At 38.6% G+C, this 22,411-nt stretch overlaps 3 protein-coding genes across 5 annotated transcripts; all 3 read right to left on the reverse strand.

Moving 5' to 3' along the window:
• Positions 1-2,575: 2,575 nt before the first annotated feature.
• Positions 2,576-9,994, reverse strand: ess2 (ess-2 splicing factor homolog). The gene is made up of 10 exons (XM_080756003.1): positions 9,556-9,994; positions 8,397-8,565; positions 7,388-7,477; positions 6,884-7,050; positions 6,672-6,789; positions 6,440-6,573; positions 5,843-5,945; positions 4,663-4,775; positions 4,456-4,571; positions 2,576-3,231 (listed from the first exon to the last, which is right to left on the reverse strand). The coding sequence occupies exons 1-10, from the start codon at positions 9,703-9,705 to the stop codon at positions 2,961-2,963; spliced, it is 1,431 nt and encodes a 476-aa protein (XP_080612129.1). The 5' UTR covers positions 9,706-9,994; the 3' UTR covers positions 2,576-2,960.
• Positions 9,995-10,534: 540 nt separating this feature from the next.
• Positions 10,535-11,525, reverse strand: LOC308309676 (pituitary homeobox 3; the record flags this gene model as incomplete). Its single annotated transcript, XM_080755588.1, has 3 exons — positions 10,535-10,609; positions 10,874-11,118; positions 11,285-11,525. 3 exons carry the CDS (start codon positions 11,523-11,525, stop codon positions 10,535-10,537), a joined length of 561 nt encoding a protein of 186 aa, XP_080611714.1.
• Positions 11,526-16,817: 5,292 nt separating this feature from the next.
• rnf185 (ring finger protein 185) lies at positions 16,818-22,228 on the reverse strand. 3 transcript variants are annotated; one of them, XM_080755434.1, is made up of 7 exons: positions 22,167-22,228; positions 21,567-21,866; positions 20,671-20,689; positions 20,248-20,360; positions 19,209-19,263; positions 18,509-18,626; positions 16,818-18,396 (listed from the first exon to the last, which is right to left on the reverse strand). In XM_080755434.1, exons 2-7 carry the CDS (start codon positions 21,749-21,751, stop codon positions 18,299-18,301), a joined length of 588 nt encoding a protein of 195 aa, XP_080611560.1. In that variant the 5' UTR covers positions 21,752-21,866; positions 22,167-22,228; the 3' UTR covers positions 16,818-18,298. The 3 variants fall into 3 exon arrangements, with proteins under 3 accessions (XP_080611560.1, XP_080611562.1, XP_080611561.1); XM_080755436.1 differs by having other exon boundaries at positions 21,567-21,760; positions 22,167-22,227; XM_080755435.1 differs by having other exon boundaries at positions 21,567-21,853; positions 22,167-22,204.
• Between the last annotated feature and the right edge of the window lie 183 nt (positions 22,229-22,411).

A 22,411-nucleotide genomic window follows, 5' to 3' on the forward strand; every position in this document is an offset into this window, starting at 1 on the left:
ATATATGTTAACGACATTACATCAGCTTGTGACTGCAACTTGTTCCTAGGCTGTTCAGGTTGAAAAGACCCTCAGCTATGAACTCGGTAGAATCTGCACCTGGCTCGCTGATAACAAACTATCCTTACACCTGGGAAAAACTGAATCCATTCTCTTCGGATCAAATAGTAATCTCAGCAAGGCAGATGGCTTCTTGGTTAGAGTGGGTGACAATATTATCACACGAAAAGATGAAATTACCTACCTAGGTTCCATCCTGGAGGCCAATCTTTCCGGTGATAAAATGGCCACCAACGTAATCAAAAAAGTAAATCAAAGAACAAGATTCCTTTACAGGATCTCCTCACTGGTCAACAAAAACACCTTGAAGACCTTAACAGAAGCCCTCGTACAAGGTTTCTTTGACTATGCATCCACCTCTTGGTACCACAGCACCTCAAAGGCCCTTAAAACAAGGCTCCAGACCTCCCAAAACAAACTGGTCAGGCTCCTACTTGGCCTCACCCACCGAACCCCTGCCCACTTTGACAGGCTGGGATGGCTTAGGGTCGACGACAGAGTATCTTGCAATGGGTCTGGTCCACAAGATTCGATACACCACCAAGATACCCATGTACCTGTCTAAATACTTCCTTAATGTAAACGAAGTCCACACCCACAACACCAGAGGGAGTGCAACAAACCATGTACAACCCAGATTCGGCACAAACAAGGGACTAAATTATTTTCGCTCCTATGCCACCAAAATGTGGAACGCCCTACCAACAGTCATTAAGACATGTGAATCCCTTGACTCCTTCAAAACCTCTCTCAAAGGGCACCTACGGATGGCTGCAATTCGAAACTGGCCTCTGTAAAATCTGAATCCCCCCACCGCCCCCCCCCCCCTTTCCCCTCACTGTATATGTATCTTTTCCCTTTTTGCTTCCTATATGATGAATTCCTGTTCTGTTCTTTAACTACATAGAAGTGTCTATTTGTATGTCTCTAAATGTTTTGATGAATTGAACAATGTGGACCCTGTTGTAAACAAGTGTAATGCTTAATTGGGTCGTCCACTCACAGTTAACAGTCTTTGTGCTTGAAATGTACTGTAATTCTACAAACTGTTAATACATATTTCAATCAATCAATCAAAAAACGTTTTCGCCTTTTTTTTCTTAGTCTGTTTTTGAGTGATGCAACCACTCCTATAGACAGCCTATGTGGGTCCCTTGGTCCCTGGCTGGCTGGGTCGGTCCGAGCACGAAAATAGCTTTTGCTTGCTTTTCACAAGTGTCACTTGTGTCCTCCTAACACACACACACACACCAACTGTAGGGCCTATATATGATGATTTCGGGTGTGACAGTACAGTACAGTAGAGTGACCCCCTGGGGACCCCCACACAGTAAAGGTGGTTGCACACTGGCCGCGTTTTTCGGAAAACCGATGGAGAAACGCCACTTAAAAATCTGAATTCGCGCCCCGGTGTGTGTAGACTCAACCATTTCGGACGCAGGGTGGCTCACCAGAACCGGTGCCGGCCCCTGGCCACGTTCCCGGGTCAATGGTTGATGATGGTCTGTCTATCCGATCTATATCTTAGTGGCAAGGGACTTGACAAAAATCACACCTGTGTGAACTATTCTGGACAAATAGGCCTTCAAACACACATAGGCATTATGTAACAACCAGGGTTGCCAACATTGGAGTGTCAGAATTCACATTTTGGGGGGTGTGGTCTGGGGTAGCCACACTCCCTTTGTATGCGTGTACGTTTAGAGTCCCAACAGGTGACAAGTTGGCACTGTTGAGCTTCACTGTGCACAGGTGCATGATGGGAAGCTGAGTTTTTAGCAGCCAGGTGGCGCTGTTGAGCTTCACACTGCACAGCTGCATGACAGGAAGCTGAGTTTTTAGCAGCCATTGCATGATTTTGGGTGACAGTACAATACAGGGACCCCCTGGGGACCCCCAAACGGTATAACTGTCATTTCTCAACCGCGTTCCTGGGGTCTGGATGTTCTGGGGACCCCCACACGGTAAAGGTCCCTGCACACAGAACGCGTTTTTCTGATTTTTAGCTGCGTTTTTCCATCGGTTTTCCGAAAAACGCATCCAGTGTGCCTTAACCTTAACTGTGGGGGGATCACGCAAAGGTATAAAAATGGTACAATGTATGTGATGACATCATCACGTCGCACATGCACAGTTTAATACGGACACGAGTTGCCATCCAAAGCCACGGATATCCCCCAATCCAGGAGAAATTAAGGAGAAATGAAAATTCAGGAGCACAGTTCGAGATTAAGGATAGTTTTTCTTCAACTTAAATCACTCAAACTGTTTTAACAGGCTGTATCATAGTGTATAAAATGATGGTTAACAATGAGAATAAAAGTACCTAGTGAAGGGACTATACTGTAAATCAAATCTTTGCCAATACCAAGCCCCTATAACTTTGTCGATCAACTAAAATCAGTACAAGGGAAACAAACCCCCTGGGGCTTTTTATCCTTTTTGATTGTACTAGGCTGTACGGTTTAACAAACTTGTTAATAAAGTAGTCAATCAATCAATCAGTGAACTGAGGTTGAGGACTGTATACTGAAGAGTATATGCAAAAAATTATGCACTGCAACTATGGCATCTTATAAACATTATGGTGTCTTTATAATTTCTGACAAATGTAAAAAATTCAGCTTTGTGTTTGCACATTCTATGTATGATTCCAAGACCTAAAAATATTAGTAAGAATTAAAACAAAATTACAATAAAATAAAAAATATGTATTTCACAGAGGCCTACTTTTAAGCATCAGAGCAATAACATAAATAAGTACACAGTTTCAGATTTCCCTGTTCAATTACATATCCCATCCAACCGAACAAAGATGTGCTTCTAAGTTTTGGGCAAAGGTGGAGCACACCATAAGAAGTAATTTAGTCCAGATACTTCAGAGTATAGGTAAACTCTTATTAGAAAAAGTCTGAGGCTTTTCGTCTCTTGGGAAGCTGCAGTAGGTTGTCTGTGATGGAGGCTGGGTCTTGAGAGGAAGGGGTACCAGTTTTGGTCGGTGTTGGCGTGCCTGTGGGTGTGGATGGGCCACCAAATGGAGTCGCGGCTCTATGTGAGGGGGATGGGGTGTAACTTGCCCTTAGTGCTTTGTCTGTGTATTTACTAGATGTCCGATTTACAAGCTTCTGCAGGGCAGGGGTGAGGGCTGGGCTCAGGCCCTTTGGAGTGAGACTGCAAAACAGAGTTTATTGGTCTGTTAGTTTAAATTATTATGAAACAACATTTGTGCTATAACAAGTGCTATAACAACTAATACTAACAACATTATTATTATTATTTTGCCAAATCACATAACTTATATATGTAGTAATAAATGAATACATAGAATTAATTTATTCAACACTGACAGTTTCAAAATAACAACGCTGCATCAATGCTAGACAATAATGAATTACTAAATTGCAGAGGATATAAACATGAAATGGCAAATTTCCATAATGGTCCTATAACACAGGGGTTCTCAACCTTTTGGGCTGGGGATCCCCAAATATACTTTGGCCTCGTCTCAAACAGTTTGAATCAACATAGACGACGCGACAGACAATACAGTTATGACAAGACAAGCAGCATACAGGCAGAATAGCAGGGTATGGAAGAGCGAGCCATGGCAACACTACATTATACTAGCTATTCTCAATTTATCAACAGAAAACAAGCAACAGCTGAAATCTGGTTTAGCCTCTAGTCTATAGCAAAGTAACAGCTGAAATCTGGTTTAGCCTCTAGTCTATAGCAAAGCAACAACTGAAATCTGGTTTAGCCCCTATAGCAAATAAAGATAATGTTTCAAAGGTTTGGACATTAAGTCATCTTGAGAAGCATTTATAAGCATTTCCACATTTGATCTGGGTGACAGAGAAGAAGTGCATTTAACAGAGATGTTCTTATTAAGCAAAACTTAGTTTTTATTCATCTAACTTTGTTTAACCCATTTTGGGCGGGAAACCCTTTTGGTGTTTCAAGCATTCTGTTATACTTTAGCTATTGGAAAATAGCAGATCTACAAGCTCATAGCGCGCTGGCGCGTTATGAACTTGTAGGTCTGCTATTTTTGAAAAATTGTAAAAATGCGGCACAAATCTTTGAATAGGTATATATTCTTTCAGAGTGAATGTTTTTTTTATTTCGACGTCAGGCACTTTCACTTTGAATTCTGAGATATAAAGTGTAGCACTGAGATCTTGAGAACACTAAAATGAGTGACTTTTAAGGCATCTCTCCCATCCTCAGGAGCAAGTTTTGTCTTTTGGAGGAAGGTTTCTACAAAACATTATGTCAGACTGTAGATGTTCTCTGTGTTACTTCTTGTGACACCTTATAACACCCAAAACAATGCTATAGGTGGTGTTGGTATAAAGGTCTACACTTTTGTATTGCATTATTTGTACTATTTACCTTGCAAGGTTCTCTGTGACCTTTCGCAGTGCATCTTGTTTCTTTGCACGGTTTTTAGCAGCAGCTTCATTAGCCATCTTTAAACCCAATCTCTCTCTTCTTCCTGGCTCTGGAATCTTTTACAAATATTATCTCAATGTTAGTTTATGAATTTGACAATTCACTTTAAATTAATGTTTGATGAATCAACCACCACTAGTTTAATACCTTAAATGACGGGCCATGGTTCCTCTCAGCATATGGGGTGTCCGACCCATCGAGACGGAAAGGGGTACTTTCTATCTCACCCCAGGTCATTAAAGGGGAATCTGCGCCTACACCTGTGGAAATAAACATAATTGGCTCATTGTGCTGCCTGTTATAGAAGTTAGAACAATCCTTACATCGACATGAAATGGGAAATAATCGAAGCAATGCATTTGTTTTTGGATTAAATCAAATTAAGGTAGGCTACAAGACAATTGTGTCACAGAGGCAGCTTTAACACGAGAGACAAGAATCCATGCATAGTTTTTACATTGCGTTTTCAGTCACTGGCTGCGGTTACATGAGGTCTTTTTCATTCAGAATGAAAACTTCAGAATTAATTAATTCAGATTGGATAGGGGGCGTGGCGGATATGTTTACGTCCAGTGGTGGAAAGTAAATAAGTACATTTACTTTAGTACTAAAGTACAATTTTGAGGCATTTCTACTTTACTTGAGTATTTTCAATTTCCAATACTTTTACTTTTACTCCACTACATATCAGTAAAACAAAATAATAATAAAAAAACACTTTTATGCCGCATTACTTTACATTTGATGTATCCTGTAGCCTATGAGAGGTTTCTCTCAGAGATGTGAAATTAAACATGTCTAGTTTCTTAATATAATTAATCGCAAAACAAGAGCATAATATAGCCATACCAATTACATGGAAACAAGCATGCACAGAAAGACCAGAATGAACTTCAATCCGAATGAGTGTTTACATGAGTCCACAATTGTTTCAATAGGATTTAAAAATGGAATAAACCGGTCAGTTACATCAGATCTAAGTTTAAATCAGATTGGCCATTTTCATTCCGATTTCAGTTTTTGTAGGTGTTTACATGACAACTTTTAATAGGATTTAACCTTTATTCTGAATGAAAAGGGGATTTAACTGTCCATGTAAACGTAGCCATTGAGTCTCACTGTAAACTGTCTGCCTTCACTACCAAATGAATCACCGTTTCAGCTTGATCAGTTATCATTTTTTTATCAATTAAAGTGACATTGTGTGATTAACCAAAATGTGTTATACGTCAATCATTCTTTTATATTCAAATGTTCCTTCGAATATGGAATATTCGTTTGCAGCCCTATTAGTACAGTATTGATATAATGTTTAAAGCACACTTACCCGGAGAAGGGGAGGGTGCTCCTTCAAAGCCATATCCATTCACTGTTGGGGATTCATGTGGGATAAGTTCTTTCCCATCTGGCCCTACTTTACCCTGTTTGAACTGTGCACAAAACATGGTAAAATAGATTCAGTTAGGATTTACCTATTATTTTGTATTCGTAGCATACAAATTAAAATACCAATATGCAGGAAGTTTTATCCAAGCACTTCCAAAACTTCCAAAACAGGTCTGCAACAATTAAAGGCAATTGTAAATCTTGCACTCCCCTTTCAAAAGACTTAGGGTCGATTCATACTCCTATTTTAGAGCCGAATAAAAGTCGGTTCGGCGCTGTAGAGCCTACAATTTGACGTCATTTGAGGTTCGGGGGGGCGGGTACCGTCCTAAAGTCGGCTCTTCGGTGCTACTGAAATTTTCTGACGAGCCGAAATCATTTCGGCACTACAGCGCCGAAACAAGAGTATGAATCGGCCCTAAGAGAATATATTTGCATTTACATTGCAATATGTTAAAATATAATATTAGGAAAGCTCAAGCTTAAATCCATCTTACTTTATATGCCCTCGTACATCATTATGGTTCATGAGAATTACCTGTGCATTAAGGGCTGCAGCCTGTTGAATCTGGCTTTTGTTGAGTGCTTTGCTGAACGGGTCTACAACAAAACGCGTGTTCTTGTGGACTACCTCCCTTGGCTTCTTGAAGAGAGCATCGTCATCTTTCACTCCTATTGTTAAGATTGTTAAATAAATAAAGTTTACAGATTGCTTTTGGATCCTGCCATGAACAAGCATTTGTGTAAAACAGTGTACCAAGTCTCCTTACCCTCTGGGTAATACATCAGAGCATTTTTTGCTTTATACTCCCAGGTCTCTAGTCCGGCTTTGACACAATCAATGGCTGCCTTCTCTGCTGATGGCAAGGCAAGATTTTCTTCGTGGCGCTAGGCGGAAAAACAAAGCTTAATTAGCTTTGGTGAAAAGATATATGACAAAATGTGCATTGTGCTACTATCTTGCATTGCAATGCATATATACCTGTTTGTATTCAGCCTCCGCATCATATAACCATGAATGTCTCAACTTCTCCTTGTCTTCTGCCAGCACCATTATTTGCTCAAATGAGGCATTATCTTCACTGGTATTCTTGGCAAGGAAACGATCCAGACTAGGCAGTTCTTTCTCTTCCTCGTCATCCTTCTTTTCTAAAAGTACACAATCATTGAAAATATAAGGAATACTGTAAAGCTTTTTGCTTACTTATACTAAATGCAATGACTTTATGTCCCCCGCCAGAAAACAGCTACATTCATTCAGATCTTTTACCCATTTTGGACGGGAACCCCTTTTGGTCTTAGCATTATGTTATGCTTTAGCTATTGAAAAATAGCAGATGAGTGTTGCGCTACGAGCTTGTAGGTCTGCTATTTTTGAAAAATCGAAGAACGACTGACATAGAAAAATGGCTTTTTCAGAAAACTGAAATGACATTTTTAGAATCTGATCTCAGGTCAAAATGGGTTAACATATCCCCATATATACCTTTTACGCCAGCAGCTTTTCGGCCAGGTGTGGAGGAGGGTGTGGATCCTGCACGCCCTTCTGGAGTCTCAAAACTAGCTGGAGTCACATCTGATATAGACAGGAAACAGGAAAATATATGCACTCACCAAAAAGCCACAAAACATATCCGGCCTATTATTTGGTTGAAACATTTGATTATCGTCAAAAACACATTTTGAGCAACAGTGAGTGATGTCATGTTTATTTATCTAATTAAACATTAACATTTCATCATATAATGGTGTTGTACGGTGAAAATAGTCTAAATACAATACAACAGGTTGTGAGCTTGTAGATTTGCTATTTTCTTTCCATTTCTTTTTCATGTTTGAATATAAAAGACATTGATTGGTTGGTAGGTTGAAATTGTTTATGGAGGATGTGTGCCTTGTGGTGAAGCTAGTTAGTGCACTGACCACATGATACGTGTGAGTAACTATTACCAAAGATTGTTAATTTAGGAAGATAGTCCATCCCGATTGGAGCCACTAATGGCGACATGCAAAACCTACAAATTATCTCCCAAGTGGGCGCCGGTGTCAGACTGTAAATCTCACAAACGTCTGACTCCTATCCCACGAGATTGTGTTGCTGGGACAGAGAAAGGTAAATAATAAAGTAGATTTTCTCCTGATTTGTCTCTCTGAATTAATACATTTAGTATGAAAGTCTTGGGAATATTGTGTGGCTTGTTACGATCAGGTCCAATATTTTGTTTAGTGACCATGGGGCGAAAGAATGGTTCAGAAGCTGCGTTCACGTGCACTCTTCCATTGCGATGAATAGACTCCAACCTGCTACCCATCTCCTAAAAAGGCGTCCACCCACTTCACGCAGATACGGAAAGTAAATCGGAGATGGCGAGTCTTGCAATTTCTATTACCAGGCATTGGCATAACAGAATGCTGAAAAGCCCCAGTAAACACATCTGAAACAGATGTTAAAAAAGATAATACATTTTTTAAAGCTCACCCTTCACCTTACTTACATGGTACTGAAGCTCGTGGTGTAGATTTCGTCAAAGATGAGCCATATCTGATGGATATCTCTCTCATCCTTGAAAGGTCACCAGTTTCTTCTGCATCTAGGTAATCCTTTTGTGCTTGCAGTTTTGTTACATCAGGGAAGAAATCACGTTGAATGATTTTCTCTAAACTCTGTTAGAAACAAATAAGTACAAAAAGTTGGCTTATGGATTGCGTAATATATACCATGTGTGACATTGTAGTGCATGTGTGTGAATATAATCTTTTTTTTTTCTCACTGTTTACTTTTTCTTTTCTTTTGATAGATCACAGTAAGTTAACAGTAAACGGGAAGAAAGATGAGGGTGTGTACAGTGTACACGCAGCAAAGGTCATCAGGATCGGGACTTGAACCTGCATTTTCAGGCTGCCTAGGTGCCCGGACGGCTAGGCGGGCCCGGGCCACCGTTTACTTTTTCTCAAAGTATTAATTATACCCTGTTGTTTTAGTCTGTGGAGACTGCACATACTCATAAATGATAAATAATATCTGTGTATACTGTAAAAGCGAAATGCACAATTTCAGCACCATCAAGCATTTAGCAACCAAATAGACCCTTATGTGTCTGCAACTCCTAGAGTTATATGTACTGTAATCTGTAAATCAAGCAAAATGGTTCCATTTGTACAGTAAACCCTCTGAGTGTGCAGGGTCCAATTACTACACTCATTTGTACACTTAAATAGAGACGTTTACACTACAGTGTGTGTGTGTGTGTGTGTGTGTGTGTGTGTGTGTGTGTGTGTGTGTGTGTTGTACAGTATCTCCTTGAAATAATGTAATCAATGTTTATTATTGTCTTTAGTTAAAATGTGTTTATGAATTGAATACACGGGACCACCAGTCCACAATGGAAACCAGCCTTTTTGTGAACTTAATCTTTTAACAATCTTTGTAAACCGTACCCCAATACAATTTCCAAACTATTAATAAAGTATTCAATAGATATTTAATCAATCAAAATATTATTTGAGAATCACTCCTAAATAACAGCAATCTAGCAACAAAGTGCCATTCATTGCTCAAAGGAAAGGAAAAGCCACTTTCAACATAGCCGCAATTTACAACTCTAGATTGTTGAAAGTAGAGTTGCAAATTGCGGCTACTTTCAACAGGCATACCTCTATGTAGTCCTCTTCGTCCAGAACCTTTCTCTTGTATGTCCCAGCGCTCTCCTCTTCAGGTTGCTGTCGAAGGGCGACAGTGGCACAAGTTGCAGGGACAAGTGTCCCAGACTGTAACGATCTTCTGACGCTGGCACTCCCTTCCATGGTACAGTACTGATGCTATTTACACTAATACCTTATTAATTAATATGCGACGTTGTTGTTAGCAGTTAGCACACTAGCTAGCTCGGTGGGGTCCCTCTTGAATGCCGAATAGAAAAACAATTACCAATCGATACGATTCTCAGACTTAACTATGCCCTTAACTGGAATATGTACATCTTACTGTCGCTAACAATACTTAAGATAAAATCGTGATTGTAATCAAACAGTGTGTGTTATAAAGCGTGGCTGCCTCCTCCTCCTGATGAGAAACAACAACGGCGCTACGTTCGTGCGTGACGTCGGCGGAAGATAATAATAATCAGATTCTTAAAGTGGTATGTACCCTATGTATTTACCAGATATATTTAGATTTATATAACGGCCAAAACGGGTATTTCTATTTATATAGTAGACAAATGAGCCTGAGCCAGGCTATATTTTTTATTATAAACGTCGTTGATTAATTAATGGGCCATATATGGGGGTCCTTCAACCGTCCTTAATATATATATATATATATATATTCAGATATTTTTTGATTTTCTCTCTAAGTGGCAAATGTTTTCAACAACTCCAAAATGAAACCAACAATTTAAAATAAATGAAATCATCTTTATTATCTGCCAGATCTTGTAGCATCATCAGCGAGCTATAACATACTCCACATTTAAAAAGTGTAATCAAAACAATGTCACCAGGAAGAAATGTCCACACGCATTACAAAAATACACACATGCACACACAGCACACGCACGCACACATACTGTACACACAAACCATAAACGTAATAAGGTAATTCAGACACACACTGTCCATAAACTTCAATTATTCAGTTTTCTGAAACTACACCAAATGATAGTCTTTTTTGACGCCTCCACTTTGCTCTTCGGTTCTTAAACCATACCTGTTGGAAAAGCGATATTTCAAAGCAATAATTAGTTTTTTTTTTTTTTATGTTTCCAATACCAAGCAGCTTTGCCATAATAGGATTTAATAACAAAAAGAAAGCCTTGTAGGCCTACATAACATACACAGAACATCTGCACCCATCCCACTTCTGAAAGGAATTAAACATTTCCCCTGGAGCTGTGGGTGTTTATGAAGAAGAACTATTATGAAGTATTAAAAATAAAATGCATTCTTAAGATCATTATGATAACAATCTTACCTCGACTCTTTCCTCGTTTAAGTGCGTGCTCTGTGCTAGTTTTTCCCTGGTGTTCACATCTGGATACTGATTCTGAAGGAACAGCTCCTCCAGAGCATCCAATTGATCCTCTGTGAAAATTGTGCGGTGACGCCGGGTACGTCTCTGGAGCTGACTGACAGACAGCTCCTCTCCCTCTCTGTGAGTGTCTCCCCACCTACAAGCGTCTGAGAACGTCCCTCTACTAGACCATCCATACTGGCATGCTGTGACACAAGAGACCTGATTTTAGATCAGACTTAATGTTGAATCACCTCTGAAATCAGTTAATCCAACATGAACACAAACATGAACAAAAAAACATGAGAAAAAACAAAACAGCAATAATCTGTAATGTGTAATTCTACAAGGCAAAACAAGTTTCAGTCTTACATTCATGAATAAAATCTGTTTGGAACACCTCTCCACATTTGCTACAGTAGCAGCAGCATATGCAAGTGTGATGAACTTCTGTTTGCCCTTCAGCAGTATTCCCAGGGATGCCTGTCTTTTCCCTTTGTCCAGCAGCACCACTCAGTCGGCATTCCTCTTTAGTGTTGTTAGGATATTTCTTCAGTATATTTTCAATTGTAAATGGGAACTTCTGTTTTTCTGTCTTAATCAATCCATCCATCTCCAGACCGTTCTTTCACAATATAATAATAACTAACTGCAACCTCCTTAAATGAAACGATTTTAGATAGTGTAGGTCCAGCCTATCCTTGCCTTCTATTCCGTGTCCTACAGACTGCCTGGTCCTTATAGTGAAATTGTTGAGGGGAAAAAAGTGTAAAAACATAATCTTCCCTATAGGCACACAAAATTAATTCCTTGCTAATCTGGGCAGTTTTGTGTAGGGGTTAGAGAGGACAGCTGATTCAACTAATCTTGCCTTATTCCTTTCTCAAAAAGAAATCAGATTTCACTAGGCCTACATAAAATGAGAAGTAGAGAGCTTCTAAGATCCGTATTGTTGTGGTTTTAGAGAAAAGGGGATTGCCTGGTATTAGAAACCCGGGCTTAAAGATGAACCCTTCGGTGTGGTGAAAAACCTGATTAGAAGAAATATATTTCTTAATGTCACTTTCCCATTTGGCTTTATCAATGCTATTGCTATGTGTAAACTATCAGGTACATTATTCACCAAATCAAATAGAGAGTCACACAGAGGTGACAGCAACACATTCCTCTATACACACACATTAGTCGTTTATCCTCCAAGAATTAATACTGAAAATATTAGTGGTAACAAAGCACTTGACTGAGAAAAGATATTATGAAATATTATGTAGACAAGACATATAACCATGTTTGTATTCACTGTCACATGGGGTGTGCTTATCTGTGTGAAGCAGTCTTTCTGTGCTCTGCCCAGGTATTATAGGTTGTATTCATTTCCCAACAAATCCTGTTATTTCATACAAGGCAATACACCCTTTTTTCTCCACAGAATTAATGGATTTTCACAATCTGTCTTAAGCTCCTCTCGTAAGGCCTTCTGAAAACAGATAACAATAAACACTATCCCGTCCCTTTCACTTGGGTTTAATAGCAACCAGATTGTTGATGTATAGTTTATTGAGCATTTGAGATTGTTATCCGTAGTTATTGTGCTTCTCAATAGAAAGAATTATATCACATTGACTGGTTCACAAGTCATTACTGGGGATTAGTATGATAAAGGTTTGCTTTGTTGGAATTGCAATATTGGGCGCAAAAATACATCCTTGAAAACGATAACTGTCTAATGGAGACTGCAATTTATGTTAAATGGAATATTTTGACTATGCAATTTCATTCCAAAATAAGTATTTGTTTTCTATTGTTTATGGTTTATAAAACGTATACATATAATTTTTAATTATGTATTTTCACAATGCCTCTCATTCCTTCATAGGACTACAGTAGTAGCGCAGCTAGAGTTCCACTGTAGTTTAGTAGTCCAAATGCTGCACTATAGATAGACAGAGAGGCAAACATCAGGAGAATAAAGTCAATCAATGTATTGATATTTGATCCTTTATTAAAACCCAATAGAATCATAATATCCAGCTACATATTAGAAACTATAGGCATCAACTAAAGAATGCACAAGACACCAAAGAGTCTTTTTCATTTTGTCACACTCGAGAGGAGGAAGTACCATGTGCTGAAGAAAAGTGTATCATCACTGATTTGGATACTGCCGTTTTGCAATGTGGCGCTCACTATATTGGAAAATGTTGAAGCCTAAGGAGTTAATGTTCCTTATCCTCACACTGACTGGTGATATATCAAGCATCCACGGTAAGTAGCCTTGTAGTAGTATAATAGTAATAAACATTATGATCTTGATGAGGTATAAATTATTGTTATGATGTAGAAGAGATAAGCAAATTATAATAAGCTAAGATAAACCTTATTATCCACTAGAGATAAATGCAAGCTCTAATATATGATTATGATTTAAGAGAAATACACATTTTCATACAACACTTAGGTAGTGATAAACTGAAGATATCAATCTAGCCAAATCAAACCAATGTACACAATTCATCACTTCAGCAATACAGGTAAACATTACTTTTATAACCAAATATAAATACCGGTAACCAAATATTTAAGATAAAAATAAATATTTTTCTCTTTCAAAGTGCTACTAAATATAACATGCGTAACAAATATAATGTATTATTATTATTATTATTATGATTGTTATATCAATAATATAATAACGTGGTTTGTAAAGGTATCCTAAATGCAACTCCTTACCCCTGTTTATGAATTGGTGGAATGTAACAGTAAAGTGTAAAACTGAAGTGATGTGATGTGTGAAGTGATCTCTGTACACTGCTCAGTGTCAACACAAGCATATTTCATGCCAATGTTCAATCTCAAGTCAGTTGTGAACTTGTGAAGTTAGAAACATCCCCATCAGGATATAGCCTATATGTGCTTTCAGCTTTTGTTAGATAAACAATGATAACTTTGTTATTTTCAATTCCTTTATCAAGACATTGTCTGTACCCATTGTTTTTGTTGCCAATGGTTCTCTCAGTAGGCCCAGACATTTACACCCACGCAATCATAATGTTCTCATGTTTGTAGCATCACACCATGGCCAGAATACAACAGGAATTCAAGAATCCCCCCAACTATGGCCTTACAGTGAGGGTCCCCCGATCCCAGGACACGATCAAGATAGACCTACAGTTGTTGGACTTCATCCACAGGCCTACACAAGACCAAAGAAAAAGGACTTAGGAGTACTTGGTATGAATCTTGTGCCATTGCCTCCGGTGTATAGGCTCTACCAAATTCTTCTATGTTATGATGCTAATATTCTAGATACAAGTTATAAATAGTTATGCTGCAATTTGTAAGTTTCATGTCCTATTTGGGATGCCAACCGTAGTCTCCCAGTGACCAAACTTCAGCCAAGATGGAATCTCTGCTTGGCCATGCTAGAATTAATACAAATTTGTTTTTAAGTGACTTGCCTCATTAAATAGTTTGAATTAAAAATAAGTTAAATAAATTATTATATTAAAAAATAAAAATACATTTCACATTTAATGTGCAATTCACTGTAGTAATTTCTGACCAACATCATTATTTCACAGGATATGTCCTTGGAACACTTCTTATGACCGTCATCATACTGCTGGGATCAGGCATATCATTTTGCTTCTTTTATAAGAGGTCAGTGTGGTTAAAAATAAAAGGGAAAGAACTATGCATAAAATAGAGTAGAAATAATGCTCATATAGATAACTCAAACTACCATTAATGAGATAAAGATTAAAGACTGTAAAAGGTAAATATGGGATTGCTCATTTGAGCAGTGTCACAATATACATTAGAGATGAACAATTTTAACCCTGGCATCCCAATTTTGGGCATGTCTGTGCACACAAATAAAAAGGAAGATTAAAGAATGACATTAGTTTCAATATACATGAAGAATGTATGTGCTTTTTGTTATGCCAGAAGCCAACGCTTCAGGAGAAATCAGGAACAGCAAACGTGTGACCGGGAAAGGCAGAGGGAGAATCTGCCCCTCTCTGCTTTCTCCAACCTTGCATGTGAGCTTGTGGAGGAAAATACCACAGAAGTTCAAATAACACTTGCTGAAGATGAGGCCGGCAATAAGAACTTGGAAGAGGATTTGGTGGGCCAGACAAATAGTTCACCCCTGGGACCAGAAAGGAATATATAGAAATCCAATGCATGTCTTTATAACACAGTCATCTATATACAGTGGCCGTTTTGGTCAGATAATTTATATATATATGATTGTTTTTCTACTAAATATATAATGCACTTGCACTGTATACAATAATACAGAGTAATTCTTGGCCACTGCTGATAATGATCATCCTTGACATGTATAGGCAGAACTTGATTGCAGGGTCACGGTGCATGTCAGCCCCACACAAATGTGGTTTGACAAATGAAAAGATCACTAATGAACAACTTAACTGTTTATGCCATAGTGAAATGGGGAAATTTGACTAAATATGACTAAAATCAAAGCTTCTAATTAGTTATGAAGGCTTAATTTGCATATGTGAGAAACATTTTACAAACCAATGTGCTTACCATGGTGACAATGAAAATTACGTGTACATTTTCTTCATTGCGAATGCAGTGAGCACTTACTATGAGACCTAGCAGATCATGTCTGTCTGTGTGTGTGTCTGTCTGTCCCGCTTTTGTGCCCATATATGGAGCTGAGTGATTACGTTACCATGACTCAGCCATAACCATATAAGGAGTCCCCAAAGCAGCTATACGTCCAAAACCCAAATATGTACGAGCTGCGTTCGCTTCCCGCGTTTGCGCGTCTTACTGGTATACTGTAGATATGTGGTTTTGACCTATTAGCACAATGGTCACAATTGACCCTTCTTGCTTTGTGTTGAAAATAAACAGAAGAATTTCCTAATGCAGTAGAGTTTATTGGATAAGGAAATGGGCCAAAAGAGAATGTCAACAAAGACCATAGGCTATGGGGTCTCCATCTTGCGCCACCCTTATCCCTAAACGTATTTGCCATTTTTTACTATTTTTATTTTTAACATTTTAAAATAGTTCAACTAGCCGATCTAGAGCGAGACATTGTGAGCTTGTATCTGCTATTTGAACTATTTTAAAAGGTTTTTTTATATAGTAAAAAATGGCAAATTAGTTTAGGGATAAGGGTTAAGGGGTGGTGCAAGATATAGCCCCATGTCTATGCTGACCAGGACTCCTCCATTGCAGAGGGAAAGGCACAGCATATGAAATGGTTTACATGCACCGAATAATTTGAAGCAGTCAAGACATATTTTGTGATTTAACTACATGAAACATAACATCACGAGTAAGACGCGCAAACGCGGGAAGCGAACGCAGATCGTAAATAGCTCCATATATGGGCACAAAAGGGGCCAGGTCCACAACAAACAAATCATTCAGCTCCATTTATGGGCACAAAAGGGCCAGGTCCACAACAAACAAATCACTCAGCTCCATATATGGGCACAAAAGGGGCAAGGTCCACATATACAGTAAGCGATGCAACACACTCCATATTTGGATAGCGGGACAGACACACGGACGGACGGACACACGGACAGACATGATCTGCTAGGTCTCATAGTAAGTGCTCACTGCATTCGCAATCACTGCGTTCGCAATCACTGCGTTCGCAACTATTCTTGGGGCAAATACTTGGTGAAAATAGCAGCTTGGTGTAGTAGATTTAAAAAAGATGACAGGACCAAGTATAGACCCCTTGGCAGATTTTTTTTTTTTTAAAGGGTTCATTTGGTTGCTAACTATCAAAACTTTACTTGGAAACCCCAAAAGGACCTTACATTGAAAACTACTGCTCTGGCACACCGAAGACAGACAGGCAAAAGACAATGATTTCTTGCACATTAGAACTGTCTATGATTAATATTATCTTTATTTACAGTACATAGAATGCTGTTAACAAAGTAAATTCACATTTAGAAAACTGTTATGACTTCATCGAATCTCTGATTTTCAAAGTATGATATGCTACAATAATTTACATTTAATTACAGCAAGGAATAATGATTACACGGTTTGGAGAGAATACTGTTTTAAATATAAATATTTCATCCACTTATGTACAAGATCAAAACTGAATCTGCTTGGTCTCATTTGACACTGGAGAGACACATTTTTACAGTAAGAAATATGGCATTATGCATAATTTCGTTACAAAAATATTTTGTTCAATCACTGCATTCATACAGCTTTAATTTATCTGTCTTTCAGGCCACAATTTTCAAGCACAAACCAAGAGCAGGTCGCAGCCTATCTTGCTATACATGCTTGTTACATGTAATTACACCAATTCATTTTTTAACTGTTGGAAAATGAAATAATAAAAGCTAGCTACTGATGCTACTGGGCATATTTCAACTATAGAAAGAAAACACTGCCATTAAAATATATACATTTTACCCAAATATATTTAAGTGATTTACTTTGGTTGAATAATTTCAATATGCACATTTCCATATGGTTGCATCAGTCATCCACTGATGTCAGCTGCCTGGGTGATCCATATACAGTAGTCAAAGTTTTTTCATTTCGCATTTCTTTCATTCATATAGTTTAAATTCCAACAAATAGTCAGTAAACATAAATGACAATGTTTGTGATCTGTAACTTGGTAGCAATCACCGTTTGTTTCATGCGGTGTGCTTGATTTATAGTTTGTGTGCCGGTGCTCTGCAACAAAAATAGCAGATGTGTGCTTGTAGATTGTCTACACCAGTGGTTCCCAAACTTTTTAGCCTGTGACCCAAAAGAGAGATTAGATGTTTGCCCGGGAACTAGTGAAAATAGTAGTTATACAAGCTCACAACGCTGCATTGTGAGCGTGTAGATCAGCTATTTTCACTACTCGTTTTCTAATTTATGAAATTTCTTTGATTTATCTTTCATTTCTTTATGAAAAAAATCTAAGATTTTGCTTTTTTGGTAATGTTTTGTGAAATTGTTTAGAAATCATAATTAAAAACAAAAATGTAGGAAACAAAAAATTAAAGGGACCCTTAAAATGTGTCAGCAACCCACAAATGGGTCCCGTGTTTGGGAACCACTGGTCTACATCCACTTATTTAAAAGCTTGGGCTTCGTAACCAATCAAGAATTTGCTGGTAACGATAACCCAATGACTCGCCAACTTTGTGGGCACTGACACATCATGCAAGTTTTTTTTTTCTTTTTGGTATAGTTTGCTGGATTTCAGTTAGTGGTGTAAATAATACTCTGTGGGTCTTCAAATGCTTAAATACAAATCAACTAATGCTCAATATTTAGGATGTCAGAAGAACCAAGTAGATGTGAGCATGTGATGATGTGACATAATGTCAGACTTTTTTGAAGAAAATGCCCTATTTTTATTTATGCAATAAGAAGCCAAAACATAATCACCAAAGCGACAAATAGGAAAAGTCGAGAGAGAAATTGCTCATCCATGTGTTGAGGTGTTCCAGGGGCAGCTGTATGAAGCAATTAAGAGTTAAACAAACAGAGGTTATTGTATATCTTGGTAAAATATTGCACAATGTGTTGAGTTCAAAAACAATATATTATTGTGTAAAACATGAATACCTGGGGGAGGTCTTCCATCATTGATGTTGAAGGCTGTAGCAAAAATACCAAATGGAAAGGCACCAATCCCAAATGACATTTGGAATCCCCCATCTCCAAAACCAAATCCTTGAAATCCCTGAAATTTAAGTTAATCAAATAAATAAGGTGACATCAAGTTCACACATTTCACCAATCTTTAGCCACATCTACAGGTATAAAATATCTGAGGAAACTATTTCACAACATAAGATGTGACGCAATATCCAACGCAATGTGTAGTCATTCTCAAGGGACCTGTCTCCACATCACTAGTAGCATCTAATAGATCCCAGTGGGAAAGGTCATTTTATTAATGAATTGAGTGCAAGTTTGCACTACAGCATCTGCAGCATCATCCAATGTAAGAGTTTCATCATGAATGGATAATGCAACTCATCAGCTAACATTACAGAGTTAGATCCAGAAGAAAATAGCCAGTCTACGAAATCACGTGTGATCCCGGCACATTGTGTGGTTATACATCTGTTCATTTTGAAAATATTTTAAATGTTTTAACATGTCCAAAATTGGTATGCCGTGGTCAAAATGCTTAAATATAATTTATTATAAATATAATTTATTATTTTATTATTTAAATGCACCCATGGGAATTGGAAAACAATATAATAGTATGTGGCTAATGATGATGTTACAGTGGTAAATTATCAGGCATACTTACACCCCGATTTTCTGGCTCAGGCCTCTGGCCTTGCGGTCGAGGAGGCGTTCTTTCTCTATAACAAAGTTATTTGTTGATCAGACAAGAACAGCTTACATTAACATACAATACAAAAATTCTACGATTTTTCTGTAGGTCTAGTTCTGAAAAACAACAATTGATAAGCAAAATAAAAATCTGATACATCACAAAATGATAAAACAATGTGGTCAGCTTCGAATTTGAGGCATGAGAGTAATTGTTATCTAATCGATTAATGAGATTTAGAGCCTTGTACTGGATACATGAGATTCAGTGGCATGAGTGTAATTGTGATTAATTGACACATGAGCACTAGCCTGATTAAAAAAATCATACCCGTCTGAACTGAGTGGTGCTGTTGGAGTGTCAGACTATTGGCTGTCGGACTATTGGCTGTCGGACTATGTCTGACTAGTTGTCTGACTATTGGCTGTCGGACTATTGGTTGTGGGACTATTGGCTGTCGGACTATGTAGTCTGTACTGTACTGTACTGTACTGTACTGCCTCTCATCATGCACCTGTGCATCAGTACAGGTGCTACACCGTAGTCTGTACTGCACTGTGCTCGTGTTACACTAACACTAGAAAATCTGCTTCCCATCATGCACAGTGTGAAGCTCAACAGCGCCACTTTGTCACCTGTTGGTACCCTAAACCGACCGACAGACATAGGGACACACATTGCTGTTCATTGGTGTGGCTGCACCACTCAAAAAGGAGTGTGAAGTGAGTGGTGCAACTCCGTGTGGGGGTGGGCGGAAGTTCCAGACCCACAGGAACGCACCCAGGGTGCCGGCCCGATTCAGACAAGCCGCCCCGCGTCCGAAACGGTTGAGAAATATAAACATATATAGTTAATATGTGCGTGTACTGCGTGTGTTAGGTTGCGCACAGGTGGTGAAAAACAACCATGCTGTTTTCGTGCTCAGACAAACCCAGCCACCCACCCAGCCACCCACACACACAGCTCCGTAAGGGAATGGTTGCACCACTCAAAAAAGGTACATGTTACCCACCTTGGGTCCTGTTGGCCTGTGCTTCCCCGTCCATATAAAGGGATAACTTTGTCTCTACTGATGCCAGCTTTGCATACTGGACACACCTGTCTGTTTGGTCTAGTCTCCAACCACTGAATTAAACATGAACAAGAAAAGGAACAGTCAAAGAGAGTTCACTGTTAATGTTTCGTATTATAATTTTCCAAACCACTCTAAACCTGATGTATTAAATAAAAAATTCAGATTAGAATCTATTTATTTGTTAATAGTGAAACAAATAGCAGATCTACAAGCTCACGACGCACCACGGTGTAACCCAATGTGAGCTTGTAGATCAATTTTCACTATTCATCACACAATGAAGCATATAGGACTTAAGAATTAGGTCATTAAATAGGTGGATAGGAATTAGGAAAGGGAACAAGTCATCTATCAACTCACCTGATGCAAGCAAGGCCAACTGGTTGAGAGGCAAACAAAAGAGGGTTGGAGAAAAATAATGTTTCATTAGGGAAAACATGCAGCTCAAAATAAAAACAGGTTATGTTATGTTATGGTATGCAAATGGGATAATTTGTAATAATCCTCAATCATCATACTTTATGGGGTGAGAAGAACACATTTTCTCTAAACTAAACTAGCTTGTATTAACCAGATCTGAACAATACAATCTAACCCAATTTCCTTAAACAATGTGTTTCAGATGTAGTAGGCTAGCTGCATACATTGTGAATATAAAATGTCTTGTGCTAATAATATAACTACCGGCATAATAACTTGATTAGTCGGTTAGGCCTATATTATTTAAAAATATTTTTACACAGTATTTATTGTTGCTATTGTTTATAAATGCTCCTTCGGAATCAGACCATTTGCTAAATAGGTGCCCACACTTCCTGTATCCAGTAAGCCTAGAGTAGACTGTGTTTTAGGTTTGAATCAATACTATCAAACCACGTATTTTATCAATTTTGACATTTGCAAGTAAAAGTAAAGATCTGACTCGATCAAATACATCTATGATCTATGTATATTTGTACATCTCTAAATGTTCTGATGAATTTAAAATGGTGGACCCTGTTAGTATAATTATTTATCAGTGTATCGTCCACAGTAAGTCTTTGTATTGAGTTGTGCTTTCGTGTGAAATACCCATTCTGCAAACTGTTAATAAATACTTCAATCAATCAATGATAGTCTAACTTAACTATCAGATTAGCTCTGGTTATGTAGGGTTCCGAGAGGGGCTAGTAAGCAGATACAGTAAATCAATCTGGGAACATTGGCAAAAAAACAGACCAGTGAATGACTACAAATAAGTAAGGCTTAGTAGCTACCAGAAAAGGTGTCCACAAAGGCTGATGACTGCGTCCTTGGAGGTGTCCAGACATATGTTACATTCAAAGGTGCTGTCCTGGTTGCCTCCGTCCCCCCCAGTGGTGGACGAGCTGTTGGATCCTGCGGGGCTCGGGCTCTCGGTGGCCGCAGCAGCAGAGCCAGAGGCTGGAGAGGCGTTCGCCATTTAGATCCACTAACAACAAGAGGTATGCGTGGAGTGTTACTGTTACAGCTAACAGCTGACCCCCAGCTCTTCAGAATATGTGCATACGAATCCTTCCAGTTCCTGAGGATTATGACTAAAGGTGAACACAGCAAAGACGAGAAATTAAGAATGAAGCAGGGTTGCTAATCAACACACACAGGTTATCTAAACAAACTACTATAACGAGTACGACATACTTGAACGCTGTGAATACTGCTAACGTTAGCAGACGACGGTTTAGAACGGATCTTTCGTTCGCCGTTTTGTTGGTTAATTGTGTGATTAAAAACAAACCAAATATACACGGATCACTACTGTCGTCTCGGGTAACGCACGCTCTCTTCGACACACAATCTAAAGCTTTTAAAGTAAGTTAACATAATATTGTCCTTACAGCAGATTGCATCACAGCTCCAGAGTGGTACGCGTACAGTATGTTGTTTAGTGTATTTTTTTGCCCTGCTTATGTCTGCTAGGCAGAGCTTCCTGCGGAAGACACAAGGCAGCAAATGTGAACCAAACAGGGCAAAAAGTACCACCTGCTGTGAACTGTGAACTTTGTGAAGTGTGAATGCTGCTGTAAAGTGTAGTGTAAACGGAGAGGACAGACCAGACGTTCTATATAGAGGGGCCCAATAA

The sequence above is a fragment of the Protomyctophum bolini genome, assembly GCF_963924005.1.
Source record: "Protomyctophum bolini genome assembly, chromosome: 22".
NCBI lineage: Eukaryota > Metazoa > Chordata > Actinopteri > Myctophiformes > Myctophidae > Protomyctophum > Protomyctophum bolini.

Coding starts and splice junctions, on each gene's coding strand:
- ess2 (XM_080756003.1), bottom strand. CDS start 9,705: ATGGAAGGGAGTGCCAGCGTCAGAAGATCGTTACAGTCTGGGACACTT. Junction 7,051..7,387: donor AAAAGCTGCTGGCGTAAAAG/GTATATATGGGG, acceptor GTGTACTTTTAG/AAAAGAAGGATGACGAGGAA. Junction 6,574..6,671: donor TCTGATGTATTACCCAGAGG/GTAAGGAGACTT, acceptor TCTTAACAATAG/GAGTGAAAGATGACGATGCT.
- rnf185 (XM_080755434.1), bottom strand. CDS start 21,751: ATGGCGAACGCCTCTCCAGCCTCTGGCTCTGCTGCTGCGGCCACCGAG. Junction 19,264..20,247: donor ACAGGCCAACAGGACCCAAG/GTGGGTAACATG, acceptor ACTTTGTTATAG/AGAAAGAACGCCTCCTCGAC. Junction 18,627..19,208: donor CTGAGCCAGAAAATCGGGGT/GTAAGTATGCCT, acceptor CTTAAATTTCAG/GGATTTCAAGGATTTGGTTT.